The 20,444-nt window shown below is 42.1% G+C and overlaps 1 protein-coding gene across 3 annotated transcripts in view; it reads right to left on the bottom strand.

Annotated features, from left to right (window-relative positions):
* LOC126998378 (receptor-type tyrosine-protein phosphatase alpha-like) overlaps positions 1-20,444 on the bottom strand; it is a 226,597-nt gene that overhangs the window by 109,077 nt on the left and 97,076 nt on the right. For 2 of the 3 annotated variants that reach the window (XM_050859981.1, XM_050859991.1), the window contains exon 3: positions 17,676-17,939. The exons of the other annotated variant lie outside the window; for it this stretch is intronic. In XM_050859981.1, coding sequence (XP_050715938.1) covers positions 17,676-17,939 — 264 coding nt within the window. The remainder of the gene's footprint in view (positions 1-17,675; positions 17,940-20,444) is intronic. 3 annotated transcript variants of the gene reach the window in all.

Here is a 20,444-nt window from a genome sequence, read left to right on the forward strand (position 1 = left end):
GTATTTGTTATTTCAGGAACCTTACACTGAACGAGATTCTGGACATCCTAGGACGATGATGAGCCCTGTTTTAGAGAGAGAGAGAGAGAGAGAGAGAGAGAGAGAGAGAGAGAGAGAGAGAGACTTCTGATGTTCATGAGCTTACTGATGAAGATGAGGATGGAGGACCAGAGAGACTCAGCGGGAATCAACTTTTAGCTGAAGCCGAAATTCGGCGCCATGAATGAAAGAGTGACAACGATGAAGACGAAACTGAGGATCCGAATACAACGTATGAGCCACCAAGAAAGAAATTCACAAGAAAGCAGCATGTCCCCATGATATGGAAAGAAGGGGAAGAAAGAATGAAAATGAATGTCCATTCTATAGTAAGGAGACCAGAACCAAACCACATAATCGAGATAAGGTCCAGCACTATATATAGCTTGAGGATGACAGCCCTTTTATCGCTTACGCCACCATAAACGAAACCCAATGCCCTAGCTGTTTGTAAGATTTTTATCCTACATGGATTGAGCTCTTGGACGAAGATCAGAACTCACTAAAACTCCTAAATACCTCCATCATCAAGAACTACTTAGGGGAGTGTCATTTAAGAAATAATTATGTGAAGGATAATTCCTGCCAACCGAAAATACCATGCTTCCCGACACTGTGTTGTAAATCAGTAAATTTACCGCAAGGCCAACGTTAAGTAACTCGCAAGAGAACAACTCACCCGTGATACTTCCAAAAGAAACAAACTTACCAGCTAATTGGTGGGGTAAGCACCCAAAAGTACCTCCAGACGGCTACCAAGTGATTATCCTAACATATCTGCTGTGAAAACCTAATTGTTGTAAAACTCCGCTGGGGTACTTAGCTGGGGAGTGTTTCTAAGGATATTGTAGTCCCAGAAGTATGTTGCAGGATGTGGCGTCCCTCGAGTGTTGATATAATTACACCGCGTCTGAGTAGAGTTAATGGATTGAGCCGCGAGTGCAAAACGTGTTGACTGGGTGAGCGCTGGTAGTGAAGAAAGCCCCGCAAGCCGCCCGCCGTCTGATGGGATATTTTGCATGGAGCTATGTTCAGGGAATCCTGCTGAACATTATATCTGTACCTTAACACTTTTTCTTCTTCGTTAGTATGTTCGACTAATCTTCCATCATTTTCCATCTGATCTCTCAATTCAGTTGAATTGGAATTCTAAGATCTTAAGGTAAATCCGCCTGCCTTCATTCGCTCGTATGCCAGATGATATAATTCTTTCATTTCTTTAGTTTCATTTCCTGTTACCAATAGATTATCCACATAGAAATTATTGGCAAATATTTTACTTAATTTGTCATCATGAAATGAACTCGCATGATGTTTAATTACATAATGCAAGATGAATGGGGACGAGGTGAACCCAAACACTATAGTCTTAAACCTGTAAGTGACTAATTTGTTGCCTCTTTTCCAAAAGAAACAAAATCTATTTTGGTCTACTTCATTTTTTTAATTTAATCATCAAAAAGGCTTGCTTAACATCACTAAGCATAACTAATTTGTTGGTACGAAAATAGAAGAGTAATTGAAGAATGTTACTCATTAAATCTACACCTGGGTATGCAGCCTCATTAAGAGAAGGTGACTCTTTCTTGGTTTTTAAAGAACAATTGAACACAGGTCTTATTTTAGTTGTTACTTGTTCTTCCGTTTTGATAACAGGTCTATGAGGGATCCAAATCTTTTGATTATATTGTGAAGGTTTTACTTCAATTTCTTCAATTATGCCATCAGCTAACAAATACAGCTTGACATTTTTCTAGTAACCCCTTTATCTTCAAGTAGTCCAGAGTTCTGTCCAGCACGTAAAGTTAAAGGCAACAGAATGATTAGATGGAACAAAATTTATTTTGTCTGAATACGATGGCAACTCAACATTATAATGACCCTCGTTGAAAGTAATACCATCTTCAAACTTCTTTATTTGTTCGCTTTCAAGGGACACTACATTTTGATCAGTGGTTTTGATTCCAATGGACTCAAGGCTAAAGAGATGTTCAAGTCCATTGTCCACTTCTGTGTCCTCTAGAAGGTGTTCTAATGGGTTGAAGTAAGATTTTATTGGGTCCAAAACTGCATTGACCATGGTTTTAGTTTTGTTGTACGAGTTCTTCTCATCCTTTATTGTCAGGAGACGCATAACAAACTGCTGTTCTTCTGGACTCAAAAAGTTAAATACATTACCTATGGGAGCTACTTTATTGTGCATAACTAGACATCTACCTCCTAATTTTTCTTGCCAGGACACTGATGTCATAGACTGGAGTATATCAATGCCTAATAACATATCTACTTGGATGGTTTCATGGTTCTTTGCCTCATAGAAGTGTTCATCTAACAATCTTGTGTTATTTTCCTTGAATTTACTTATGACTGTATTCATCCCTGGAGCGTAAAAATTAATGTCCAAGGTCTTGTCCACCAATAAGGGAGCAAAGGTGGTACGATCTTCTAACTTGATCCCTGTAGACATTTGTTTAAAGCTATTAGTTTCTGCACCAATATAGATGCCTACATCACAATCAAGAGAAAACAATTTATTCACATCTGGACAAAGGCCTTGGGCAGCGGTTTCCGAAATATAAGAGCTTTGGCTTCCAGTATCAATAAGGCACCTCACTTTCCTCCTCTTTTTGCCATCCTTTAAAGTTAAAGTCATTGTAGGTAGCAATTGGCAAGAGTCAAAATTTCTTTGTGTCAAGCACAAACTAATATTTGTCTTAAGTTGAGGTTTGCCTTATCTTTCTTTTCAGCCGAGGGATATAAAGGAGTGATATGTTCCTTAACATGACAGACTCTGCACCGATATCAAAGTTTACCTTGTTTACCATAACAGTTATTTTCCTCGTGCCCAGAACCAGCACACCTGGTGCACATAGAAAGTTCTCTTAGCCGGGCAATTTTGGCTTCATAATCGGTAAAATTTGTACATTGGCCCAAAGAATGCCCGCCAGCCCCACATAGCTTACAAGTTAAGGTTGTGGAGATGGATTTGCAGTTCAGGAGTGTGCCTCTAGGTTCTTTATTCTCTCTGGATTTCATTGCTGGTTTATGGTCAGCAGAGGAAGGCTTACAGTTCACTTTATTAAAGGTCTTTGGCTTTACAAAAAAGAAAACGTTTTACTCAAGGTAGTGAGAACTTTGTAATAATTTTCAAAGATTTCAGTTATAGTGGGTAATTCTTAGACAAAAGATGAATAATTCCCTTTTTACAGCGGCTGGAAGCTTGTCGAAGACAATATGGCTGAAAAGGGAATGACCTGCTGAGCCTGGTACCAGAAAGTCAATGCCATGTGTCTTCAACTCGGCCAAATAAGCTCTTATTTCATTTAAATAAATCTTGATGGAAGTATATTCAGGGTCAAACGTAGAGCTAGGACCAGATTTCATGATATTCTGGTAAGTTTCATCAATAATGAATTCCTTATCTAAAAATTCTTTCTCCGGCATTTGGATGGCTATTTTGTAATTAGCATCCGTAATGAATAAATGTTTCACTACAGAGAGAGCATAATCTCTCAAATAGCCAATGAAATAGCCTAGTTTGGTATGGGTAGGCGGTGGCTGAGTGGTAGCGTGCTGGGCCCATATTCACCACGTGATGGACGACGCGAGTTCGAATCCCCACGCTACCACCTCGTAGTTTTCAGTCACCGCCGAGTGGCTTAAAACTACCCACATGCTGTCCTGAAGACCACCCATCAACCCGGACTCTAGAGGAAACCGTCCAAGTGAATCAAGAACGAGTTCCGGGGGGCAGCATGAGCCAAGAGAAGATGGCGCCACTATAAACACTTGCCTAGCGGTGGCTGAGTCTACAAAGTGATGGCGCCGCGTTCAGGGGGACGCGAGTTCAATCCCCGCCCGGTGCCACCAGGCTGGGATTTTTCAGCCGCCGCTGAGTGACTTAAAACTACCCACATGCTGTCCAGAAGACCACCTATCAAACCGGACTCTAGATTCTAGGATTAAACATGAGCTCTGGGAGGGCAGCATGAGCCAATGCAAGATGGCGCCACTATAAACACTCGCCTGCGCCAGAACGGGCTGGGCCGACCAGCAGGCCCCACCGAGAAGAAGCCTTGGGCCGACCATCAGGCCCCACCGGGAAGAAGCCACCGGCGCAATAGGCCGCGACGTAAAAAAAAAAAAAAAAAAAAAAATGACGGGCTGGGGACGAACACCATCCAGGCCCCTCAAGCAAGCCTACCGGCGCAATAGGCGTAGCCGTAAAAAAAAAATCAGATTCTTTCGTCCTAATCACATTATTGAACTGATTTAAAAAAAAGTATTAAAACCAAACTTATCTTTCTCCTTTCCCGAAAATGTTCCACAATTCAAAGGAGGAGGCTTTCCTTCACTAAAATTCATCTGTGACATAAAATGCATAAGGTTTTGTGAAGTAATATCACTTTGAGCACCTCCTGATTCTTGATCCTTATTTAACTCAACATACTGTCCTCTTCTGGACAGAGGAGTCTAAGGTTCTTCGTCTCATCAGCTCTCCTCCTCCTACTGATAGTCTTCTACCTCTTAAATTCCGTCGCGATGTTGCCTCTCTTTCTATCTTCTATCGATATTTCCACGCTGACTGCTCTTCTGAACTTGCTAACTGCATGCTTCCCCACCTCCCGCGGCCCCGCTGCACACGACTTTCTACTCATACTCATCCCTATACTGTCCAAATCCCTTATGCAAGAGTTAACCAGCATCTTCACTCTTTCATCCCTCACGCTGGTAAACTCTGGAACAATCTTCCTTCATCTGTATTTCCTCCTGCCTACGACTTGAACTCTTTCAAGAGAAGGGTATCAGGACACCTCTCCTCCCGAAATTGACCTTTCTTTCGTCCACCTCTTTTGATTCTTTTTTAGGAGCAGCGAGTAGCGGGCTTTTTTTTTTATTAGTGTTTCCTTTTTTTGTGCCCTTGAGTTGCCTCCTTTGTTGTAAAAAAAAAAATCTACTTCAATCTGTAGTGCAAAATTCATTTGATTCAGAGGTTCAGAGGTATAGTATTTTTCATCCTTGCTTTCAAGGTCTGTTTGGTCCATCACATTATTTATTCTGTCATCATAGTGTTTTACTTGAGCCATTTCTATTTCTATTTTATTGGTCAAGCTCTTACTTAGGGTAGGTGTCAAGGAATCAGTTTGAGCTAGCTCTCTCAATTGCTTAAGAAGGAGTGTTATTTTTCTTTTGAAAATTCCCCTACTCCTTAATGTCTTGATTATTTCCTGGGGAACAGCATCCTTACTTATTTCTTGGGTAACAGAGTCGTTATCTTTTTCTTGGGGAGTTGGACCCTCACCATTATTGTTGGTAGGTTTTGAAGCCATGATTATTAAAATAGAGGTAAACTCTAGATAAAAACAAACAATCTAAATGGGTTTGATTAATATGGGTGAGTTCATAAAAAAGGCCAAAAATCCCTTGACAGTACAAGAATGGAGTCCTGCACCAGCTAGTTGGCCCTCACATTGCCGTAAGCTATTCAACTGAATAATGCCCGGGAAGTAGGGGGTCAACTACCTTAATGCCGGTGTTCCAGGGCGTATCTTAGTCCGCCCAAGACAGCATCCTTGTACTTGTCCAATCCAGTCCCACACGGGTGTATATCATCCCTGTAGTTCTGAGGGTGGTTGAGGAAGTCAACCGACCCTAACTGGATGACTGTCAACTAGTCCCTGTCTTTTAAGGCTTTTGTTGGTGTAGTTGTTCAGCACCTGCCTTCGCCTGTTATACTCGGCAGCCTCAGGCACACCGTGGCGGTTTCCGGCAGGTACGAAACGCGCCTCATATCTGCACTGCGAGCTCAAGGCAATCTGATTTCACTGCAGCCTTGAGTAAGGTATAAAAGGCTGCAGCGTGCTCCTTGATCTGGTTGTAAGACAGGGAGAAGGTGACAGAGTTTCCTCCCAAAACCACTATGATGACATCGGGTCTACCTCTTGAATTCGGCTCACTTCCCCAGGATGATCTAAGAAGTAAGGATAATCCTTGCCGGGGTGGGCAACGAACTTGAATTCAGCGGCTACTTTTTCTCCGCTAGCTAATTCTAGTACCCGATCCCAACTCCCATACCGAGACAGATCACGCACGTATGAATGTCCAAACAAACCTTCACATTATTGATCACACTGCCTCTGAGGAGATGAGTGGACAAAGCTGAACTCTCTGTTAATTCAGTTGAATGTGTCAGCGAGCAGCTGTGCTTGTTATTGTTTGTACGCCAGTCACCATTATAATATCCTTAGAAATTATGTTGGAAATCAGTAAATTTACCGCAAGGCCAACGTTAAGTAACTCCCAAGAGAACATCTCGCCCGTGATACTTCCAAAAGAAACAAATTTACCAGCTAATTGGTGGAGTAAGCACTCAATAGTACCTCCAGGCGGCTAACAAGTGATAATCCTAACAGATCTGTTGGTAAAATCTAATTGTTTTAAACACCGCCGGGGTACTTAGGTGGGGAGTGTTTCTAAGGATATTGTAGTCCCAGAAGTACGTTGCAGGATGTGGTGTCCCTCGAGTGTTGATATAATTACACCGCGTCTGAGTCGAGTTAATGGATTGAGCCGCGAGTGCAAAACGTGTTGACTGGGTGAGCGCTGGTAATGGAGAAAGCCCCGCAAGCCGCCCGCCGTCTGATGGGATATTTTATATTTCTCCCGCCAGACGGCAAGGTAAATTACTTATTATTCTATGTAAGGAACACTTCAATATAGTAATTCCTCCATTGTTAGTTTAACTAGTCATTTAGGCAGTGATTAATTTAAATCGTTTCGACACGGGAGTCCAAAGACCGAGGTGGGTAACCACCATTCGAGGCTTATTTTAGCTCAAACGATGAACAAACTGCTGGTTCGAGCTCCGGCCCGAGACTTGTGCCAGTAAGAGAATAGTTAATTTGCCAAATCCCCTGGCTTTCATCACCTAATTCCTAACAACTGAGCTCCATCCACAACTTCCCTGCTTAAGGAGACAAAAAATTACCAGGTAATTAAAGGCCCATTAGTCTAACTTCAGTTGTAGGTACGCTACTTGAGAGCATAATTAGAGACAAAATTGTGAGTTACCTTGAAAGCCACTCATTAATTGGGGACTCACAACATGGCTTCCGTAACAAAAGATCCTGCCTATCAAACCTATTGACCTTATATAACGACCTCTTCTTAGTTTATGACGTAACCAAATCATTGGACATAGTCTATCTTGATTTCAAGAAAGCGTTTGATAAAGTCCCACATCATAAATTACTTTACAAATTAAAGCAAATAGGTACTGACGGTCATGTATACCAATGGATCGCGAATTGGTTGAGCAACAGACAACAACGAGTGGTGATTGACGGATTTAACTCAAGAGTGGGCGCTGGTCACTAGTGGCGTCCCTCAGGGCTCGGTTCTTGGCCCAGTGCTCTTCATTATTTACATCAACGATGTGGATGTTGGACTCAATAATCGCATTAGTAAATATGCAGACGACACAAAGAATGGTAACTCGGTTCTCACTGACGAAGACAGGCAAAGCCTCCAAGAGGATTTGCATAAAATTTCAGCTTGGTCGGATAGATGGGAGATGCCCTTTAACGTAGACAAGTGCCAGGTCCTTCAAGTTGGAACAAGGAATAAGAAGTTCGATTACGAAATGCGCGGCGTTAAACTCACAAGCGTTCAATGCGTTAAGGACTTGGGGGGGTCAAAATCGCGTCAAACCTCAAATTCTCACAGCAATGCATCGATGCAGCAAATAAAGTGAACAGAATGTTGGGCTTCATTAAAAGAAACTTTTTATTCAAGAATAAAGATGTAATACTTCCACTCTACAATAGTTTAGTCAGACCCCACTTCGAATATGCGGTACAGTTTTGGTCTCCCCTCCATGCAAAGGACATTGCTAAATTAGGTGTTCAGCGTCGGGCAACAAAAATGATCCCTTCCTTGCGCAACAAATCCTATGAATAAAGGCTTTCCACCCTTAACATGTTCTCTCTTGAGAAACGTCGCCTCCGAGGAAAACTGATCGAATGTTTTAAAATACTTAATGGTTTCACGAATGTAGACAGATCAACATTGTTTATGATCGATGACACTTTGCGCACGAGGAACAATGGCATAAAACTTAAATGTAGACAAGTAAATTCAGACTGCACCAAATTTTTCTTTCACCAACGTTGTAGTGCGAGAATGGAATAAGCTCTCACCCTCAGTGGTCCAGTGTAACACGATTGACACCTTTAAAAACAAGCTCGACCGTCACTTACTTCAACTTAATATTAACTAGAGTTGAAATGCAACGTTTTGAAGCCATCTGATCATTGTAGAATCACTTAGGTTTAAGGACAGACCACCTAGTCTGGACCATGGGGTCTGTGTGGTCTGATTTTCTATGTAAATCTATGTAAATCATACAATCTATCAAGTTCCACTTGCAGGACACTAGCGTCCTGATCTGGTTCAATTATTCAGCAGATCTTTATATCATCCGCAAACTTACTGACATCACTAGAAATCCGTGTCCAAATCAATAACATTAATACAGCAGTGGACCAAACTCTGTGCGACCCCAATCGTAACTCACCCCAAGTCAGACTTTTTAATTTTGATTTCAACTCTGCTTCATGCTGGTAAAGGCACGCCCTGATTCAATTCAACACTTTCCCATCTACACCGTGAGCATGTAATTTTAGGAACAGCCGGTGGTGAGAAACTTTGTCGAACGTTATACTAATACCTAGACGCAATATATCCTAGTTTTCATCTATTGGTACCGTCTCAATAACTTAAGTATAAAAGGACAAAATATCTGTAAGCATGATCTCCTCTTCGTGAACCCATGCTGCGAGCCATCATTTAACCTATGCCTCTCCAGATGATCCCAAATGCTCTTGGCCATTATCGACATATTGCCCAGTAGCCTACTAATATTAAGCGAATTGGATCGTAATTAGAGGTGCAATCCTCTCCACATTTTATTTTATATCGGTGCCACATTAGCTACTTTTCACAGACTAGGCACAGAACCGATGTTCATTGATATCTTAAACATATCGGCTACTGGGCCATTGATGACTTCCTAACATTCATACGTCATGGCCCGGGAGATTTATTTATCTTAAAACCATCAATTTCATCATAAACTATCTGCCAAATAATGATCATATTATTCAACTTGTCATTATCCTCGCCTTCATACTACTGAACTCTCCAGAATCGTCGTTAGGTTTTCCTGTGTGAAGACTGAAAGGAAGAAGTCATTTAACAATATACTCACTCCTTCTCCATGCGCCATGAGCTCACGGGTGTGCTTTGAACATGTCAGTTCTCTTCAATGTTTTGGATCTATTCTTTTCAAAGAATCACTTCGGATCACTTTTACCCTCGTTATCTAGCCTAATCATAGCTCTTTTTATTTTCATTTTCTCTGTATTCCAACCTGGCTAATTCAATATAACTATTCATAAAGCGGGTTCACCAATCTTTATACTCTTACTAATTACCTTCTTTATTCCTATCGTGTTTAAGCCTTTGCGTAATCCACTTCGGATTGTTCTTTTCCCTTCAATGCGTCGTTAAGGATATACGCCCCCTACCCTATTACTATTACTCCAAGCTAATATAAGTCATTTCTATATGTTTCTCCTGGACGTCGAGTTATGCCCCAAGGTTCTGACCCTCATTTAACACGAAGCTTCTCTAATTTTTGTTCCTTAAGATGTCTTCTAAGCCCCTCGTAACTAGTTCCTCCAGGAATATGACACCAACAAGGGTTGATTTCGTGGATTACTGCCAAGTACAAGTTAAACCTAATCTTTCAATGATCTCTACAACCTAACTCTTCCCCCACCTCCACTTTACCCATCATATTTTTTTATTATTATTTAGAAGTAAGTAAAAAATGCTAGCATCCCTGGTGGGCACGATGACTACATGCCTAGTAAATCCTCTGATATTAAATCACCCACTTCTCCTTCCCAGTCTGTGTTCCTATAATGGAAATCCCCCATTATGCAGACTTTTTATTCCTGCCATATATCTACAGGAGACTGGCAGGGCGCCAGCCTCCTGTAGATATATGGCGGTGTGCTGTCTGATATAACAGTGATCTGCACAGAACCCGAAGAGAAAGTTCTTTTCTTTAAGGACGTTCACCCAAACGAATTCTGAGTCGCCGTCTGTATTTATTGTTTGTGAGACATCTAGTTTTTGTAGGTGTGTCTTTATCAAACAGTGCACCCCATACTTCTTTCTCTTCTTTCTTTCTTTATATATATATATATATATATATATATATATATATATATATATATATATATATATATATATATATATATATATATATATATATATATATGAAATGTCCTGTAACGAACTATTTCAAATTCCGATTTGAAGTTTTCATCATCCCATATCTCAATGAACGCTATTATGTCGAATTATTTTACACATGCTTACCCCCTAACCATTCTTTTGACTCTTATTGGTTGTATGATAAGACTTTATTCCACCATCTGTTACACCTGCACGATTAGTTTGGAGCTGCCTGGTTGAATTCTGCGATGTTCCGCCACCCCTGCTTGCAGGCTGATATTCCTCCCCACTCGACTATCCTAGAACATCCTGCAGGCTACTGAGATCGCTCAAGGGAGTCTGCGAGAATCTCAACCTCCTTGGATTACAGGTGCATTCCACCTGTTACCATCTGTCACCATTCATTGCGTTTACAATGAGCCACGAACCTACTGTTTACTGCTAAAGCCCTGGAAAGCCACCCCACACCAAGCCCTCCTTGGCAGGATACCACACACTACAGGAATCCCTTCCCCATCCCTGACTTTTCTCAGAGTCAGTCTCAAACGCCTGAACAACTTTTCATTTTTCGACATTGATCATTTTCTCCAGCACTAAGAAAGATGATAGGCTGCCTCCCTTAGTTCGCTAAATACTCCTTAACCCTGTCAGATTTTTCCCTTCTTCCTTCCAGCTTCCTATTCCGGCCGCTGAAATGCATTCCTTAAGTATATTCTCTTTATCCCTCGAAGAAAAGTACCTGTCAGTGAGTCTGACCTGGTCTCCAACTGCGAGAACTCCACGCCTGGAAGTGGAGCCTGGAATGAGGAGGGAGGAAGAGAGCAGAAGCAGGAGGGAGAGCAGAAAGGGAAGAAGGGTGTTTGTAGACAGGGTGGCATTTTTTTGCAGTAAAGGAAACAGCTTTGGGACAAAAAATAAAAAAAATAAAAAATAATGAAAAAAGAACGCAAATTTGCCATATATATATATATATATATATATATATATATATATATATATATATATATATATATATATATATATATATATATATATATATATATATATATATATATATATAAAATACGAGGAGTGGCCAAAAGAGAGGTCAATTTCGGGAGGAGAGGTGTCCTGTTCAAGTCGTAGGCAGGAGGAAATACAGATGAAGGAAGATTGTTCCAGAGTTTATTACCTGCGTGAGGGATGAAAGAGTGAAGATGCTGGGTTAACTCTTGCATAAGGGATTTGGACAGTATAGAGATGAGCTTGAATAGAAAGTCGTGTGCAGCGGTGCCGCGGTAGAGGGGGAGGCATGCAGTTAGCAAGTTCAGAAGAGCAGTCAGTGTGAAAATATCGATAGAAGATAGAAAGAGAGGCAACATGGCGGCGGAATTTAAGAGGTAGGAGGTTGTCAGTAAGAGGAGAGGATTTGAGACGAAGTACTCATTGCGGGGAAAGAGGGAAAGGGTGGCACGGACGAAGCTAGGGAAGTGGCTGTGACTGTGGACGGGGAACATGGGAACATGGAAAGGCAGGCAACATGAAGCCTGTCGGTTATTGCGAAGTTGCCTGCTCTAGTGATTTAATCTGCTCGACAGTCACTTAGTGCCTGCAAAGCAGCTCAAAGCACCTCGGTATGTACGTTCAGATTACTTCTGCTGCAACTAAAAAATGGTCAGTGCGATTTTTAAAGGAGTTGATGGTTTCCGGACTTCCGCGTACTACTTCCCAGGAAGACTGTTCCAGTGGCTGATGAATCAGTTTGACAAAGAACTCTTGCCAATGTTTTTTTACAGCAAAGGAAGCTAATCACCGCTCCCTTGAAAGAATACAGAATGAATGGTCAGAAGAGAGGGTCAGTTTCGGACGCAGAAGTGTCTTCATACTTCCCTCTTGAAAGAGTTCAACCCCTTGGAAGGAGGAATTACAAAGAGAGGAAGGCTATACCAGAGTTTACCAGAGAAAGGGATGAAAGAATAAAGATGTTGGTTAACTCTGGCATACGAGATTTCGATGGTATAGAGATAAACTACATCATAGTCGTGTGCAGCGGCGAATGGGAGCGGTAGAGGCATGCAGTTAGCAAAAGAATAGCAGTCACCATGAAATTATCGATAGACGACAGAAAGAAGGATAGATAAAAGGAGGATAGTTGATGAAGCAAAGGACTTTTGACTTTACCCTGTTCAAAAGGACTGTGTGCGTTCCCCTCTGCACACACACACACACACACACACACACACAGACAGAAAAACACGTGAGATGCATACATCGCACCATACGAGGATGGGCAAGGGCTTTATACATGGGCAGAATCTGTAAGGGGGAAAAATTATGGAGACGATACAGACCGCGAAACCTCGAGGAGGCTAATTTAGCAAGCGATAAGATATGAAGTCTCCAACTTAGACTGAGCGATGTCGAGGAATAGGGGATCGGTGTTTGGAAGATTGTGTCGAGTTGACAGTTTTTGAGGCATTGAAAAACAAAGGTTGTTCCTTATGCCCCATTCAGATATGATACCAAGATCTGAATATAAGCACTCTGTAGCGTTCAGCCTTGAGTCCTGTAATTGCGAGTCTTATGTTAAAGGAAGTTGAATAATGCCGAGTACAGTCATCGCTGCAGAAGTAGATAGAAGAGTTTATTTTGGAAAGAGGATCATTAATGAACAATTGAAAGAGAGAGGGAGATAGGATAGAGCCCTGCGGAACACCAGTGCTGATAGGTTTCGTAGAACAGCAGAGATGGAATGGCATGAAAGGAAACTGGAGACAAAGATACAGAGAATGATAGATTCCGTAAGAGGGTGGTTTGAAAAGCAGTGGCCTTTTTTTTTTTTTTTTTTCAGCAAGGGAGACAGCTCACGGGCACAAGACAAAAAGTCAACAGAAAAGCCCGCTGGGCGCTACTTCAATAATAGAAACAGAATAAGATGTTAAAAGAAAGGTCAATTTCTGGAGAAGAGATGTCTTGACACTCCTCTCTTGAAAGAGTTCAACTCATAGACAGGAGGAAATACAGACAAAGAAAGGCTGTTCCAGAGTTTACCAGCAGAAGGGATAAAAGAATGAAGATGCTGGTTAACTCTTGCATAAGGGATTAGGACAGTATAGGGGTGAGCAAGAGTAGAAAGTCGAGTGCAGCGGGGGCGCTGGAGGGGGGAGGCATGCTAGACTCTCAAAAACTTTTGAGATGCCTCAGTCAACAGTGAAAATTTCACCGAAACGGCTTATAAAGGATTACCAAGAGTCAGTTAGGAAAGCAAGATCAGCAGCAGAACGCCCTTTGCTGAGCCCATGCCGGTGATCAGAGAGGTCAGACGTTGATACTTGCATAAGAACGTTCCTGTTAAGGATTGTTTCAAAACTTTTAGAAAGACGAGAAAGAAAATCTGTAGGACGGTAGTTTGAGGGATTACAGCGGTTACCCTTCTTAGGCACAGGCTGTATGTAGGTGCGCTTCCAGCAGGAAGGAATGATAGACGTTTGAGGGCAGAGATGAAAGATTTTGACTTGACAGGGTGTCAGTATCCATCCATCAGCTCCATGGGGACCATAAGCCTTCTGAGGATTCAGGCCATAGAGGGATAAGTAGGAGGAATATACCCAGAATCTTTCAGAGTGGAATTTTCAGAGAAAGTTTGAACAAAGTTCAGCTTTAGAAACAGTTGTGACAGGAGGATTGCCATCAGGTCAAAGGAGTGGTGGGAAAGATAAATATAATTGTTGGAAATATTTTCGGACAGCTGTTAGAAGGCTATAGAAGAACTAGAGAAATCAAGGCTTTGGCATTTTCATTTAATGAGTTTTTGGTCAATCAAAGAATAAATTTGGCGCGATTCTGGGCAGAAATATAAAGATCATGACTGGCAGGAGTGCGAGGGCTTAGTTACCTTTTCTGAGCTGCCTCTCTATCTCTAATAGCACGAGAACAAGCGTGACTGAGGTAGTGCTTTTTATCACGAAGAGTAGAGAGAGGAAGTGAAATGTGGGCCTCAATTCCATAGACTCCTCACTTTATTAATGTGCTGGACATAAACCGAGAGGGCTCTCTACTGGAAGCAGTAATCACTCTATAGGAAATCAGAAAAGTACATCCTCAGGTCATCCCACCAAGCTGAATCATAATGCTAAAAGCACCCCTTCTTAGGGGGATCCAGTGGCTGTACATGAGCGATAGGACACAATGTGGAAATAAGGTTGTGATTAGACGCGCCCAACGGAGAGAACAGTTTGATAGAATAAGCTGAATGATTAAACAAGAAGAGGTCTAGAGTGTTCGGCGTTACTCCAAGGCGGTCAGCGATCCATGCAGGGTGCTGAACCAACTGTTCTAGAGTCTAGATCATTGAGTAAGGTTTCGCCAGGCTGGTCAGTGAAGATGAACGCCAAAAGTGGTGGTGAACAGTGGGGATCTCCTAAGATGGACATTTCACGGAGGGGCGAATGAGTCAAGATATGCTCCACTTTTGAATTCTGATAGTCAAAGCATTTTATATAGCTGGTAAAGTTAGGTGAGAAATAACAGCACAGACGTATTTACTAACAGAATGACAATTAAGTCGTACCCACATGGCAGAAAATTCGATTCAGTGTACTGGGGGGCCACCCGACAACGACGATGATAGAAAAGTTTGGGGTCGGAAAGCTTTTTTAGCACGTTGTAAAACAAAGCTGTGAGCAGGATCGTCGTATACGCCTTACGTAGCGTGGTCGTGTCCATTCGAGGGAATTAAAGCACAGGTGTGTGTTTGTTCCGTCCGAACACGTGACAGCTACTTACAAATCGGATCAAGTATTCGCTAGACACACTATTAAGTAGATAAATATATAATATAGATAGGTGGGTTAACCTTGATGAAAGTAATGTGGGCATTAATGTTGTGAGCATTGAGGTAATGTAGATATTGAACAAGACGACTAGAAGACAAAGCAAAGTCTGTTATCTGAGTAACGCTGCAAGGGTTAACACTTAGCTTTAGCAGAAACGTTAACCAGCAGGCAGAACCGCCAGCCACAGCAGCAAACAGAACAGTCTCAGGATTGTTCGCCCCTGCTTGAACTTCACACATCAGGGGCCCCATGAAGGACGGTTTTGGTCCGCCTTAGGACGGGCCACACTCGCTACACACATGGCTTTATTTTATGTCTCAGGGAGTTCCGCCATACTTTGATGACTGTTTGGTCCCTCTGACTGGTCGGCATGTGCTGGTCGAGTGTTCCAATCTCGGGGACCTGCAAAAGCAGTACATTTTGCTGTGTCGGGGTGGAGATCAGAGTTTCTCTTTCTCCCTGTTGCTAGGGGAGAAGAAGGCACTCTCCCCGAGATATGATATCATCGCGTACCTGCATGAGAATGGTGTTCTCCATCTCTTGTAGCCCGTTGTTAACGGTATGAAACTTTTAATGTTTTAGGATTTATTACATGCACCCATGATTCTATAAATACCGTATGTACAGTCTGGTTTTATCGAAGGGTTCGCTGATATATGACCTCAGCAGTTGTGGTGTTAAGACTGCATACCCCAGTTATTCGATCAGTCAACCCATGACCTGGCTCTAACCAGCGTGCTGGTGCCTTGTTTAAGCTTGGCACTCAAGGGCGCAAAGAGAGAGGAATCTCACCCCATTATTGCCCTGGTGAGTAGCTTGACTGTACTCGATACGGTTGAGTATTATAGATAAATTGCTCAGTATTTAGGACCGCTTTCGAACGAGCACGCTGCCACCTAGCTGTGCTCACATCGCCACCCGAGGGCACAGAAGGAGAGGCAGCTTACTCCATTATTGCCATCTCCTTGGACCAGGTCGGTAGGGGTAGCTTGACTCTACTCGATCCAGTTAGAGAACATTCTGCAAGTAACCATAGGAGTTGGAGAAAAGATGTAAGTATATTCTTTCCTCCGAATGGAAAACTTCACTCCCAGGTTGATGAGGCTAAATGCCATTGACGCTATTCTGTCCAGTGAAGCTGTGTGGGTAGAACCTTTCCTCACATGGAAAGCAAATTCCTTACTCCAACTTGATTAAGCTAATTCTCCACCCAACAAGACAGACCTCTCATGGCTGGAAGACACAGAACGCTTGATTTTTATCCGGCTCTTATTTATGAACGCGGCAAAAGGAACTTGGGCCCGTAATCTCAACCCTTTCGGCGTCCAAGTCCACATATTTGATAAGGCTTTCATTGACGTTCTGGGTATTTTTAGGGCTAGTTTAATGATCCTGGTGGAAGGGTGACCTTCTTCTGTAACACGAATGTGGAAAAACACCCGATTAATCTCCTTTTCGACCTTTAAAAATAGTTGATGTGAGAGGTGGAAGCGTCTGAAAATACCGCTCTTGGTGTCCTGCAATGCCTCATTAACTAAATTTCTCCACCAGGCAAATCGACACAACCTTCCAGATGTGTATCCCCCTACTCAGTAACACAAAGCTGTCTTATTTTACCGGACAATAAGTTTCCTGGATCTATCCTTAACTCAAATTCTGAACTGTAAATTTCATGTCTCATTTCCTGCCAAATCAACTTCAAGACTAGGCGTTCTGTATCTTCTCCACTTATTCCTTTCCCCTCATAATTGCTAACCATATACAAGGGCCTTGTTCGCCCCTACAAGAAGTATGCATCTCATGTGTTGGTTGGTGGATTCCACACACACAGCCTTTATGGACAGAATGGTCAAAGCCTTTTCGCCTTATCTGCTCCCTAACCTAACATATATTCTTCCATCTAGAGATTGAAATCCGCAGCAATGTTGCCTCAATCTTATATCTATATTTTCATATTAACTTGTAACTTCTCAACGATATGGATCTACCATACCCATTACCCCACTGCACAAAACTTGCTACTCTGGCTCATTCTTATGGTGTTCAAATCCTTCGTGTAAAAGTAAACCCACATCTTCATTATTTCATCCCTTTCTTCGTCTGTACTTTGCCATTCCTACGACTTGAAATCCTTTAATAGAGGAGTGTCGGACACCTCTTCAACCGAATTGGACACTCCGTTCGGACACTACCTTTCTCTTGTGGAGGAAGCATCGCTTAGCTTTTTTGTGTGTGTGCGTGTTTCGCTGCTTTCTTTACTGTAAAAAATGTAGGGGTAGACAAGGCTCCTATATATAGCTGTCATATAGAAGGGAGAAAAATAAGCGATGACGAAACATAACACCTAACCCAGATGAAGCTAATCGTAAAGCTAACAATTGACGACAAATCATGATACACCTGCCTACTTTTGATGTGGTCACGATGAATAGTATGAGTTAAAGGAAGAAAGGTTTTGTCATAGGGCGAACATTATTTTTTTGAACGCTGCAACGGAAGAAGAAAACAAGGTAGTACCTGGTGTGGATGTCGTAGCAGTCACGTCGGCAGAGTAACCCAGCTCAGTGTCGTTCGCATCCATGGCCTGGACGCAGACGGTGTAGCTTGTGCGTGGTGTGAGGTCGGTGATGATGTAGGAAGTGTCGTTGGTTGTGGCGGAACTCTCTGTCATCTCGTTAGGTGGACTCCACATCACCTCGAAGTAACTTGTTAGGTTGTGTTCGAATGTCCAAGATACGAGGAGTTCAGTGGGTTCTAGCGATGATACGTTCATGGGGATGACTGCACGATGCCCGTCAGTGGGGAGCGGAAAAATTGAAGATGATGGTTAATTTTTGCATTAAGAAGTTGGGCAGCATAGAGCCTTGTGCAGTGAAGGCGTGATAGGAAAGGATGATACAGCTAGCAAGTCCTGATGAACAGTTGGCAAGAAAAGGGGGAAAAAGGAAAGCAACATTACGGCGAACTCTTAGAGGGTAAAGATTGTCCGTAAAAGGCTGTGTGAGATGTGGTGGATGTGACTCTTTTGTGCAGCTACCATCTCCGCTGCCACAATAGCAGTGGAGACAATACAGAATCCTCAACATCGAGGAATCTTACTTAGTGAGAAATTAATATGAAATTTCCAGTTACAATTTTGAAGAAGGACAGACCGAGCTTGTTTGACGCAGAAGAGGGAAGAGGAGAAGCTGTATGTTAGATAGGGGATAGTTATCTAAAATACTGTCTCGTCGACGGATGGAAAAACTTAGCTTTTGAGGCACTGAAGTCACTAAGTGTAAGTCTACAGAAAAAAAATAGTAAGCTCACAATTTAAGCGCTCTGTAACATTCTTCCCAATAATTATGCGACTCTTATCGGGATTTAAAAAAAAATGCTAATAGTCTTCGGCGTAGGAACAGATAGATCAGTGAGATTGGGGAGTCGATAAATAATTAAAGATTAAAAGAAAGTTGGTGGTTGAATAGAGTCTAGTGAAATAGCACGATATGAAAGTGTAGGAGACCACCAAGCACCATCTGCAGAAAAAAAAAGTACAGAGAGGGATAGAATGCGTAGGAATGTAGTTTAGGAGCAAAAATTATTTATACCAGACTCGGTCGAAAGCTTTCCAAATGGTTTTGACTACCCTTGAAGTTCAAACAGCAAGGAGATCACGGAAGAAAGGCGCGTTAAGAAACTTGAAAGGTTGTGAATACATAAGATATTTTCCTTTAACTGAAAAAAATCATAGAAAAAATTGAATAATAGTTTTTTTCTTTTTTTAGGTAAGGAAAGTATTTGTCATTATAATTATTTTTTTTTCTTTTTCAGTATCAGACTAAGGTTGCCTGTTCGCTCTGGTGCCTTGGCGGGGTGTGTGTGGCGCGTGTTTGATCCAGTCAGATGCGTCGATGTTTTCTTACTTTGTCGCAGTCAAAGTCACTTACACCGAGTCAAGTCATACGCAGCTTTGTGGGAGGAGACACGGCAGAGGCGTGGCTTATGCGTGACTTTGCTTGAAGCCAAACTAGAGAATGTAGAAACAGGGATTTAGAGAAAACGAAGAAAGGCGGACTAATTTAAATCAATCACTTCAACATGCCTCCCCCCCTCACACCCCACACCGCCGTTTTTAGGCATTGGAATTACAGTCACGCATAGCACAATAAAAAGGCATAATTTTTTCGTCAGTAGCTTGCCTGAACGCGTGGTGAAAGAAGGCGAGCATGCACATCCAAAGTGCACACGGCCGCAGCTTTAGTCACCCGTGAACTGCCGGGTATTTGGATTCAAGTGACGTCATCCCGCTGCTCCGCCCCAAATCGCCCCCTGCGCGTGCTGGTCGCAGTGACTTGACTTGGTATAAGTGACTTTGGTCGCAGTGTTGTGATGAGCGGCATGTAGCGGGTATTATTGTTTTGTATTTACTAAATGTTTTCACTCAACTTTTGTATTCATACATTTATATACGTACTTTGATAGTTAATTTAATTATATATCTCTTTTCATGTTTCCCCGTTATATTAGTGAAGCTCTAAATATATAAATAAATAAAGAGAACAAATAAACCCTTCAAATGTAAATCACGAATACCATGGAGGCGGCAGAAAGGGTTGCGGAAAAAATGCTACACCAAATTGTCCAGTGACCAGGATGGGAGGGAGAATAGTGGCGGGGAGCACGATTATCTTAGCTTGGAAGTTCCCGGCATGACCACGAATGAAGAAAAGAAGCCTCTGAAGAGAATAAGTAGGGGCAAGGCACGAATAGATAGCTTTAATTTAATTTAATTAAGCGATTTCATACTTAAAAAGTCATTGAGTCCTAAAAATGACCGAGAAGGCTTGAAAAATTACTGACAAATTCTTCTTCTCCCTGTAACCTACAAACTTTTCACTAAGATGGTAGCAGACAATAAGTTCAGGACGCAGAAAAGAGAACAAGGTGGAGTTAGTAGTGAATACCTAACTATGACCACATCCACGTCACTAAACCCATCGAATACCATAAACCGATATCCATGGCTTCCGTATATTATGAGAAAGCATTTGAGTCTGCTAAAGCTTCATCAGGAACAAGGCGTGGATGAGTATACAGAAAGGTGTTGAAAGATACAGAAAGCGACAGCACGGCAACCATGAAGCTCCACCAGAAAAGGGTGAATATTCCAATCGAGGTGTTAGGCAATGTGACACTATGCAAAATATATACGGCTTGCTCTGAAGTATTAAAAAATTGGAGTGGTCTAACATGGAAATCAAGATAGACGTTCAATGCCTCACTAACACTAGCTTCTTAGTTAGA

Source organism: Eriocheir sinensis, chromosome 2, assembly GCF_024679095.1.
Source record: "Eriocheir sinensis breed Jianghai 21 chromosome 2, ASM2467909v1, whole genome shotgun sequence".
In the NCBI taxonomy this organism is placed as follows: Eukaryota; Metazoa; Arthropoda; class Malacostraca; order Decapoda; family Varunidae; genus Eriocheir; species Eriocheir sinensis.